The sequence below is a fragment of the Centropristis striata genome, chromosome 2, assembly GCF_030273125.1.
Source record: "Centropristis striata isolate RG_2023a ecotype Rhode Island chromosome 2, C.striata_1.0, whole genome shotgun sequence".
Lineage (NCBI taxonomy): Eukaryota > Metazoa > Chordata > Actinopteri > Perciformes > Serranidae > Centropristis > Centropristis striata.
The window spans coordinates 18,077,935-18,090,027 of NC_081518.1; the positions used below are offsets into that span (position 1 = coordinate 18,077,935).

The 12,093-nt window shown below is 39.0% G+C and overlaps 1 protein-coding gene across 1 annotated transcript; it reads right to left on the reverse strand.

The window, feature by feature from the left end:
- Positions 1 to 4,421: 4,421 nt before the first annotated feature.
- On the reverse strand, positions 4,422 to 12,093 carry minar1 (membrane integral NOTCH2 associated receptor 1). Its single transcript, XM_059346928.1, is given in 5 exon segments — positions 4,422 to 6,298; positions 8,211 to 8,474; positions 9,281 to 10,624; positions 10,626 to 10,721; positions 11,272 to 12,093. Coding segments are annotated over 5 exon segments (2,721 nt in total). The 3' UTR covers positions 4,422 to 6,103.

Here is a 12,093-nt window from a genome sequence, read left to right on the forward strand (position 1 = left end):
GGGAAGATCCAGAACAAGGTGGAGGAATTATATCTCTCTCGCCTACAAATTCTGAAGCTGGCTCTTAATGATAGTCTGCACAATGTTTAATATATTTAAATGGGGCCATTTTACCTACATATCTTGTATTTTGAGGACACAGCAGAATTTCTGACAAAGATGCTGACTGCACAATCATGTGTCAGTAAAATCATGAAGAAATAATACAATAGCAGATACTTGGAAACTATTTGAATCCAGACGCGTTAAAAACAAAACTAATGTGATTATTCATTAGCTTTACACTATGCCAATGCATCATTTATGTATAAGGCAAACCTGCTGCATTTAAAGGAGAGACCTGAATCTAAATGAAGCCCAGATGGGAAATGATTGGTGGCACATTATGGCTGAGCTGTAAAAGGCATCTGTGAAAACACATCAGGTAGTAAAAACAAATACCAATGAAAAGGGTGAACATTCTTTGTTCATGTCATTTTCATTTTAAATTATTCAGTTAGTCATTAAAGCATTAGAGTGCTGCCTCCTGTTTATGATAACAGAAACTCGATACCATCTGCCTGTGGGCCCTGTGCACACACTAAACCAGAATGCATCTCACCATGGTGATGATCTTACATGATAACATGTAATGCAGCTTAATGGCACACTCTGGTGGCCCTCCACTGGCTTAACAAGTGTGAATACCTTTTGGACAGATAAGCTGCAGTTCCAATGGATAGAAAAATGTTTTTAGGCTCCAGTTAGATAAAATGCAACTCTGCCCTCAAGGAGACATCATTTAGAAAAACAGAATCATTCTTCATATGAATTACATGGAAATGGACAAGATAAATGGCAAATGGACTGCACTTATAGAGCGCTAGTATTTGCGACTACTCAGAGCACTTTACGTTACAGACTGCGCTCATTCAGTCATTCACACACACATTACTGGTGCAGAGGCTATCCTAAACGGTGCCACCTGCCAACAGCTGACGGCATCTTGCTTTACACCTGTTGCCATCTTTGTTTTTTGAAACCTGGAGAGACTATATTTTACGGTGGCCCTGAAGTGCAAACCAAACCAGCAAATCACATCACACGCCAGCAATTCGCCACAACGCGCCAGCAATTCGCCACAACACGCCAGCAAATACGCCACAGCACGCCAGCAATTCGCCACAGCACGCCAGCAATTCGCCACAACAAGCCAGCAATTCGCCACAACAAGCTAGCAATTCACACAACACTCCAGCAATTTGCCACAACACGCCAGCAATTCGCCACAACGCGCCAACATTTTACCACAACGCGCCAGCAATTCATCAAAACGGAAAGAGTAGGTACATATTGGACAGTGATCCTCCTCCTGATTGGTTCCTGCCTTCATTCACTTCTCCCTAGTCAAACCAGCCACACATATGTAGTGCACCCGTATTGTGATATTTATGGTAAATTCATTGAGCCTGTTCAGAGCAAGCTGACATGAAGGATAAACACTTTACTGTCATTCTTTCTCACTTTGCAGTATAAAACTTTTACCAGCAGAGAGGAGATGAAGTGTTAACTTCACATGGACACTCCACGTGACATAATCAAATTGTGTCGTGAAAATGTATTTGTTGTGTCGGCGAAATTCATAATAAAACCCACTTTGTAGAGTAATGATTGACATTACAATCTACCAATCCTCATCCAATCATCCAAAAGTAGCCACCAGTCACGTCAAAGGTCTGGAGAAGGAGGCTGTTTGTTTTGATGGTTTCGTTCACCGCTATGTCGAGACTTATAAAGTCCACACAAAGTAAAGCATATTAAGATCATAACTCATATACAACAACATCCTTACTTACTAATAATTAGCAATAATTCTGAGGTTATTGAGGTAAAACTTTTAGATAATGTCTTACTGGTTGTATAATAAGGCCATGCAGAATACGGCATTAATAACTACTTAATAATGACATAATAATTAATAATAATTAAGAGCCAATATGTTGCTTATTTGCATGCTTATAAGCAACTAATTACTGTTGAATATGTGTTCCCTAATATAAAGTGTTACCGAAAACTCCTATAATGAACTCTGTATGAACTCCAGAGAAAGCAATAGCAACATTCAACCACTAGATAGAGACACATACTGCTTAAACACACTCAACATGCTGGCTCATCGTCACGGTGCAAATGAATGGCTGACTGTGCTGTGGCACTGGAATTGAAATGAACATGACCAAGGAACATTGGATTAAAGCATTTGAATGGCCTTTAACACAACATGAGATCACAAAACAGCAAAGGCAAATCATAATCAATGGTTTATGGGTGTATAAAGCTTGTTTTTGCTCTTCTTCAGCTGTTAGGTCAATACGTTTTAGTTGGACAGTGATGGGACTCCTGCTGTTGCAATCTGTGGACAGCAGGCTTCCAGATAGCATGCTGTTTATGCACGTAGGATAAAGTAGCAGAGTTACTAACGTTACCAATACCATCTTTTTTTAAAACTGTGTTTATTGTTTTCTTGGAATAAACATACAAAGCCATATATAACATATCCCACCCCCACCCCCAACAAAGAAAGTGGATGGATGAAGAGAGAAGAAAGTAAGATAAAGAGATGCATAGATTAAAATCAATGTACACCCAAAAATGGCTAAATGTATCAAATTCAGATCATGCAGTACATATTAAGTCTTACTATATTGGTGACAAGTTGGGTATCAATAACATATATAGGATTATAGCTATTTTTTTTAAATAAAAGCAAAGGAAAAAGAAAAAAAACAAAAATAGTTCAGCAATAAAATAAAAAGTAACAAATACAATTATAAGTTAAATACAAAAAATAAAATAGAATGTGTTTTTTTTAATTAACAATGTTTTAATTCATTTTTAAGAGAAACCCAGTTCTCCCAGTTCTCATGCTCAATCCGAGCGGGACAGACACCATTGGACTCAGATCAAATGGTGTTAGTGATTCTCAAGTAACTCAATTTCTTCTTCTACGTATTCGTTAGATCTTACAGAATTTCCCAAATAAACCTTGCAGTGTGTCATTATTTTTCTAGCCTCATATTACATAAAATGCATTTGAACCATTGTGTAAAAGGTATGCGTCCATTTTAACAGGATCAGAGGACGAGCAAGTAGAGTACAGAATGCCAGAAAGTCAAACTGAGACTTCCATGGAGGGGTCAAAGGGTAGCCCAAAAATAGCTAAAACAGGGCAAGGGTCTGGAGTAACTTCAAGTACCTCTGAGTGTCTTAAACACTGAGGTCTAATGATTTGCTAACTTTGAGCAATTCCAAAATATATGAAGATGGGATCAGTTTACAGCGATTCCAAGCTGCATATATGCCCGGTAATCTCTCTGCCTGCTTCTCTTTAGTCCAGTGTACCCTTTGCAGTATTTTACATTGCAGTGTCCTGCGTGTTGTGCAAATGAAGGAGGTGTGCACTTATTTTATTGGCGTCCCAAGTTTTGTCTGCAAAATCCTTACCTAGGTCCTGCTCCTATCAAGGATGTAATAATTTTGGATTTTTCATTAGTTTTAGTTTTAATTTAGTTATGATTTTTTGTTTTCAAATTCAGTTCGTTTTAATTAGTTTTTAGAGTGAGTTTGCTAGTTTTAATTAGTTTTTATTTTGGGGGGAAAATGCTTAGTTTTAGTTTAGTTTTTATTAGTTTTAGTTTTTTGTAATAGGGTATTTGTTGGGTGCGAGATTCAATAAGGTCGCAATAAATGTTTCCTTTATTTCCTTTGTCTGATCCATCTCAGCTCCAATAAGTTTATTAAGTCATAAAACCAGATAGATGAAATAGATTTCATATCAACCAAAAAGGTTTACTTATGAAAGAAGTTGACAAAGATGAAACCAAAGGACATTTCCACTATATTTTAGTTAGTTTTGTAACCACAAAATACAGTTTCAGTTAGTTATCGTTTTTATTTTTATTTCAGTTAACGAAAATGTTTTTTCAATTCTAGTTTTCGTTACTTTGTGAGGTTTCGTTAGCTATAATAACCTTGGCTCCTATCTATGTCTGACAATGGTGAGGGAGGTGTTTTGTTGGGTGATATACAGATGGGATATTATGCAATGACCGGTGCTAATAGGGAGTGAGCATGAGCATCCTCACAGAAGTCTCTACCTAGTCTATGATCAATGTTTATTACTACACTCTTTTTAACAAACACATTTAAGGAACTGACAGGGTTACAGTTCACTGTAATTGTACCTTATTTGATTTCATGTGATAATTAATTGTTTTTGCTCTTTGTACACTGACAATAAACCCTGACCTTCTCTTTATGACTTGACTTCTTCTTTTTATGTCTCTGGTGAACATAATCCAGGCAGCAGTTATGTTTTCAAGTGAGGATTTCCTTCTTGTTTTTTTGTACAGCAACTAAGCTCTATGGGACAGTGTAATTAAACACATCAGGCTTTGGATACACAGACAATAATGGCATCAATTCAGTTGGGTCTGGACCTCAAAATGTTGACAATAAGAAAAATATAGAATATAATATATTTATATTTTATATTGGTTTCACATTTTGAACATTTGAGAATATACTTGAAATAAGGATGAGTGACTTATACTGGATTTACTTATTGTTTTACATTGTAATGTAATATAAAAATACAACACAAATATTTTATTCTGAATTTACATAATTGATCAACAGTATAATGAAACCAAAGACAATGAACATCAGTATCAGAATCGAAAAAACAAAACAAAAAACAGTGGAGGACGCTACCTGCTGTTATAATCATGATTTACTGTATACAAAAGAAGCCAAAAAGGGCCATTTTTTTCACCAACATGCTTCATTAATGAACTCTGGATGTAAACAGAAAGAAAGATCTGCATATGAAATCAGTCAATGGAGCAACTTACAAAATAACTAGCTGGGAAATGTAACCGTTCTATAAAACGTGGGGAGAGGGAAATTGATTTCTGTATTGCACAGTCTAAGGAGCCATAAAAATAGGCTCACATGAAGTCTTAATGATTTAGAAAGGTCACAGCCTTTTGATTCAGACATAACATTAGCTCAGTAGGCGAGTCAAATTGGTGGCAAGACATAGAGCACCATCTTGTGCTGGCTTTAATAGCGTTGAGAGAACTTAAATAGAAATGTCAGCATCGCACAAACATTACACAGCATGTTGCATTTTAATTCATCACAACCTCGTACAGGACATGGTGGAGGAAAATAAAACAGACAAAGGAATAAAAGCTGGGACGAAGTGCACACTGCTCTGACATACTGTATGTACTGGCAGTTATATTGCAAGATACATTTTGGATCACTGATTTCCCATTCTGGTTCTGATATTCAATTTGACAATGCTTTGGCACAGCCTGAGGGATCTGATACATAAGGCCCCCTTTTCATCTGTTTTGAATGTTAAGATTGTTAAATCTAGAAATAAGCACGTTGAACGCTTAACATAAGAAATTAACTCTTAAAACAAGATGAATTATCTAACACTTCTAAATCTAAAGGTTTTTTTATCTTGGTAAGAAACAAATAATTGTCAGGTCACTCTGCTCGGGCCAGTTCATCGCTGCTTGTAGCTTTAATTTATCTTGTTTTATGAGTTAGTTTCTTATTTTAATAATCTTCCTGCCCTCCATGTTGAGAACGCCCTGATGTATGACATCATATGCAAAGAAATCACTGACACATAAAGTATAAGGGGTGGCTGGGGCTCAGTTGGTAGAGCGGGTTGCACACTGATCGGAGGGTTGGTGGTTCAATCCCCGACCATGGCAGTCTACATGTTGAAGTATCCTTGAGCAAGATACTGAACCCCAAATTGCTCGCGATGCTGCGTTCATCGGTGTGTGAATGAATTCCCAATGGTGGCAGGTGGCACCGTTTAGGGTAGCCTCTGCCACCAGTATGAATGTGTGTGTGAATGGGTGAATAAGCGCAGTCTGTAGTGTAAAGCGCTTTGAGTGGTTGCAAAGCGACTGGAAAAGCGATATATATATATATATATATATAAGTGCAGGTCCATTTGCCATTTACCAAGTGCAGGTCCAAAAAGGCAGCAGTAAAAGTGAATGAGCCTTTTGGCAGGGCTATTACATCCATACTGTCATGTTTTCATGATGTAAATTGTAACAATGACCAGGATCACAGTGCAGGTAGCTGCTGCAATTAGTGCACCAATCTTCCACACCTTAGCCCTCCTACTTTCAGCCTCTTTCCTCTTGAGCAGTGAGTCATAGCCTGGTGTGTAGATATCCTCCATCCAGTACTCCAGGTTGTTGGGGTTTAGGCACTCCTGTGTCTGATGAAACAAACAGAGGAAATAAGTAAGAGGATGTACAAAATGGCCTTTCCCTGTTTTTTAATGGACTAACCAGGGTTTCAAAAAAGGCCAAGGATAATTTCACTTGACAAGATTTCTTAAATTAAGATCTAAAAATAAGCATGTTGAACGCTTAAAATAAGAAATTAACTCTTAAAACAAGTTTTTTTTTTATCTTGGTAAGAAACAAATAATTTGCAGTGCAGTCTGCTCGGGCGTGCCGAGATTTTTTGGACATAGAGACATTCTCCACATACCGTAGAGGTACCTGCTCTTCTGGACTGAATTGAATTAAGGCATTTCATGGTTACCAGTTAATACCAAATAGGTTACCAATTTTCACAAACTTCCCTTAATTGCCCAGGCACAAAAATGCCCCATTTATCATGTTGAACATACCAACAGCAACCATTCAGCAACAGTAAACATTGAGATGTTTACTGAACCATGTGTTTTACTTCAAACATTTGTCTTGTACAGTATCGGTCTTAAATTGCACTCTACACTTGACTTTACATCTTGTTTTTCTTTTTCTTTCTTCAGTCATCATGTACAATTAGGTCTCTGCATTAACTCTTACTCTACACCTACTGTCTTTGTTCTTTTCTTGTTTGTAACTTTTTACTTTCACTCTACACTTGCATTCAGAGACGAATGCTTGGTTAAGTACAGGGGTGCACTGCAAACCTGTCATATCACCGCTGAAAAAGGTGAAAACTATGCAATAAACACAGATCATCAAATGAATGACCCATTTTGAATGTAGTTTGCACCCATGTACTGACATTAGCTAGCTAGGTAACAACACATTGTTTTTCCATTTAACACATTAGCAGCTACAGTAAAAGCGGCATGCTGTGCAGGATCCCTGTCTGCTAGCTAGCTGCTATCATTCATGAAAAAGAAAATAAACAAGATGGTTCATGTTATAGCCTAGCATTAACTTTAGCTACCCCTAGATTCATAGATTGTGCACCTTGTGTACCTAAAAATAATTAAGCTTGGGCTTCTTCTAGACTCTAGAAGAAGCCCAAGCTTAATTATTTTTAGGTACACAATTCAGACACACTACAATTGCTAGACAGATGCTAATAATAAAAGATCGTTTTTTTCCCATGTACTATCAGCTAGCTGCTAGCTAGCTAACGTTAGCTACTTCCCTCTAGTAGTCACAGCTGCAATACTCTTTTCAAAATTATACATTTTTACATCATTTCTATTTTTTTTATTATATTATTTATTATATTCCCATTACCTCTTTGATTGCTGACCACCTTTGGGGGGGAAAACATGGGAATCTTTTTTTGTGACATGATATCTTGTTACACTTCAGCTGAACAGATTGCTGTTGTCAAGCTGCCTGTTGTCAAGTGCGCCTGCTGCCTGACGCCGCTGTTTTGGGTGAATGACGTCACGTGCGACCTGGGGGTGTTAACCACTTGTGTGCCAAAGCCAAAGTAGTGGCTTTAAAAAAAATTTTTTTTAATTAATAGTTACTCAAACCTGTCCAAAAACACTGTTTTATCGAAGCATCAACATAAGATAACCGTAGTTTGAGGATGTGATCTTAAAAAAAAAAAAAAAATGTTTTGCTTTAGCCCCGAATGTTTAAGCCTAGGGATGCCACTGACTATGCTTAATACTCAATGCGGAATTAGCATCTTAACTGTGACCCTTGATGATTATTTTGTCACTCTTGACAGTTAATTAATAATCTACTGTCTCAGCTTCAGTTGGATACACTGATTTCTTTTAATCATTTTAAAGACATTCTTGTTGATATTATGATTTATAAACTGAGTTGAATTGAAACAGTGTAAACAGGTGTAAAATGTGTAATGTTTAAATTCACTACCTCACAGCCCCCACATGATTCTGCGGAGTCAAGTACCTGCAGTTCCAGAGCTGTGAGCTGTTTTCCTTTCTCTTCCGAGATGCGGTTATACTTCTTGATGGCCCAGGATGGCTGGCCACGCATGCCATCTGACAGGCTGGTAAATCTCAGGTTGGTGTACAGGGGACTGCCTTTAACGTGGGCCTTGATGGATGGGGTGAAATGGTGTGGTGAGATAAACTGTTTGCTCAGAGGGGACTCCTTTCGAGGTTTTGGTAGGCATTTTGCTTGGGGGAGCTTGTATTGACGCTCTCGTTCTGCCTGGAAATGGAAAGAGGATTAGAGAAAAGAAAGGTCATCAGGGAAGCTTCCACCAGTGTACTTTCTTCAAACTTGCGTGTCTCAGCTTGGAAAAACAATTCTGTAGTTTCCTTCACTTTAGGCCAACAAGGGAGTAACTCATTGTAGATTATACAGGGCCTTTGTCTAAGATGAAGACTTTTTAAACTCTACAACTTTCAGCAAGTATAAATGTAAGTTCCTGAAGACATTCCAAATAATATTTTGCAATTCATTGTATTAGACAGAGGTTTATACCATCCAAATTGAGAAATAGGAGAATGTATCCAATGAACCCTCTAGGAGGAATTCCGAGATTCATTCATTCATTACCGTTTACTGATTATCTGCACTCGCTTAAAATAAGAAATTAACCTTAAACATTAAAACATTAACATTTAATTAACATTAAAAAGATAAATGATGTGACACTTCTAAATCTAAAGTTTTTTTATCTTGGTAATAAACAAATAATTTGCAGTGCACTCTGCTCGGGTCAGTTCATCGCTGCTTGCAGCTTTAATTTATCTTGTTTTAAGAGTTAATTTCTTATTTTAAGTGTTCAACATGCTTGTTTCTAGATTTAACAATCTTAATTTAAGAAATCTTGTCCAGGTAAATTATTTATCCATGCAGCAAGATCATTTCCCTCAGATTTAGTGTTTTTATCTTGTTTTTAGACACACCTTTTTTGCAGTGTACAGTGTAGACATTTACACACAGCTATCTATCAAATACCTGTGTGTATCAGTCTGATTTAAAAGTAAAGTTAAAAAAAGTATATCTACCTCTTCGGCCTTCCGGTGTCTGTCCTTGCTTTTCCTGCCTTTGTCTTTGACCTCATATCCACAGTGGTAGGGATATGAGACTGTCCACCAATCCTGCAGAGAGCTAGTGAGGCTGGCAACCTTGGACTCAGTGCCACTCTTCTCCTTGTTGAGTGAGTGGGACCACCTCCTGATGGACATGCTCATCTTCAGAGGTTTAAGTCTGAGGTTATCGCTGTTTCCCCCATCTGAACAGCAGGACTCATCAGATGTGGCAATTTCCATTTTGACATTGCGACCTGTGGTGTGGCCCTGGAAAACACAAGGTGACGGTGTGGTGTTGGGATGCAGATGATGGTAGGGAAGCGGCTTGTCTGAGGTATCATTGGGCCAAGATGCAGACACCATCTCCTCGTGTTTCCCGTTGGCCTCAGTCTCCTGGATCTTCTCATCCAGCATGTTGATTTTGGAGATCACCTGGGAGATCTCACTGCGAATCCCCAACAGAGACTCCAGCTTCTTCTCAATCTCACCAATCCTCGTAATCACCTTGCATATACTCGATTTAAGCTCATCGTCTGTGTTTTCCAGTGAATGGAAAAGGCGATCGAGCTTGGACTTGGCTAGTTTGACTGCGTTGTGTTCAGGATAGTTGTCCCCATCAGACTTCATAGTTACCTGAGAGAGAGACCCATGACTGTTGTAGCATGATGATTGGGCAACACCCAGAGAGTCACAAACACTCATATCATCCAGGAAATTAAACATGGTACTTATGTCATCGCTCAAGATCTCAGAGTCCCCTTCAAAGTGTTTGAAGACATGCCTTTCTCTGTCACTGTACTTCGCTGGGTAGTCTTTTACCTTATTCTGTTCAGCCTGCTCTGTTTGAGTCCCAACACTGGAGGAGCTGTCCCCTCCTTGAATAGATATACTGTTCATATTTTTGCCACTGAACCTTTTGACTGTTTCTATTTTCTCCCAACCTGCAGGCTCACTTGCCATCAGTGCTAGATCCTTGTTCCTTATTCCGTTAGCTTTTTTTGCGAAGCCAGACGGAGAAGCTAATGCCTTTTCTCCTGGGTTCTGAAAATGCCGCTCATTCTCAGTGAATATGATCTTGGCATTGCCATGGTGGTTTTCTTTAAGTGGTTTGCTGTTTAAAAGTGACCTGTCAAAGTCTGTAGGCCCCTCTTCTTTGCTGATACAAAGGCTCTTCACTGACCACAGCAGCTGCTTCCCTGCTGTGTTGCTCTGCTTCCTGTTGCTGGTGCAGTCTGAGACTGTGGGTGACCCAAAATATGTAGATGCCTGTAAGTCCTCCAGGTTGTCATGCTTCACCCTCTGTCTGTCCTGAAAAGAGGAGACGGGCATTGGATAAATAAACAAAATAAGGGTTACTGTAGGAAAGTTCAAAGCTGTGGTTGATGAACATTCGTTTGTACACTTTACTGCCACCTTTCTGTGGAGGTGGCAAAAGAAGTTCGGTTACAGCCACCCACTTTATGTCAGTAACTAAAACTAAAACCATAGTTGCAGCATTTATCAGTATCAGTATTGTTAAATTGGTAAATTGCTTAACTGAACTTTAAAAATGTCAGGAGATGAATTGTTTCATATGTCTGTTCAGAAAATGCGAAACCAGGAAAACAGTGGCAAGAAAAAGTGACTGGTAAAATTACTTGGTTGTCTGCATTCATTTGTCATAAATTGTGATCTGGTCTGCATCTCAGTCCCAATAAGAAATTAACTCTTAAAACAAGATAAATTATCTAACACTTCTAAATCTAAAGTTTTTTTTAATCTTGGTAAGACACAAATCATTTGCAGTTCATCGCTGCTTTCAGCTTTAATTAATCTTGTTTTAAGAGTTAATTTCTTATTTTAAGTGTACAACATGCTTATTTCTAGATTTAATAATCTTAATTTAAGAAATCTTGTCAATTGAAATTATCTGTCCATGCAACAAGATCATTTCCCTCAGATTTAGTGTTTTTATCTTGCTTTTAGACACACCTTTTTTTGCAGTGAACACATACTTGTGGTGAGAAGTTGTGGAAGTCCTCCTTAAAGATGCTCCTCTTCTGACTGAAGGAGTGAACGGGGAAGGGCTCTGGGTAGCAGCTGTATTGCAGGGTCTCAGTGATGGACTTGGTGCTCTGCATTTCACAGGATGGAGAGTGTGAACTGCTGCTGGAGTACTGGGGCAGACGGTGCAGCTTGTCAGGAGAAGCTGCTCTACATTTCAGGTCCTTGCTGATGCCGAGGAGGAAGTTAGAATCAATGGTAATAAACTGCTGGCAGTCGTTCTTAGATAATGTCGAGCAGGGAGCAGTGCTCTGAGACACAGAGTGCTGCTGGAGTCTCTGATGATTGTGGTGGTGGTGTCCACCCCTGGGCTCATCCATGTGCTCCTGGCCAAGCCCCCTTTCACAATCCTTAAACTTATAATCATCATTGAGAGAACTGCACAGTTCCACGGACTGGTTCTCATGAAACTTGGCTCTATGCAATATTGGTAGTTTGTCTTTGGCTATGCCTCTGTTCATTTGTATTAAATTAAATATGGTGACAATGTCTTCCACCACCATGCGCTTCTTGGATTGTGGTTCCTGCATGGAGCAGCACATCTTGTCCTTGAAAAGGTCTGCTGGGAAGGGGGGGTCCAGGCAGGCCGTGTAGAAAAGCAGGCTGCGGAGCTTGGCCAGTTGCACCATGTTGAAGTTTGCACACAAGAACTTACACAGGTCCTGGTAGGACATGGCGCTTTGCTTGGTGTCCAGCTCATCCAGGATCCGGACCAGAACTAGAGAGTAGTCTGGGAGGGGGTCCAT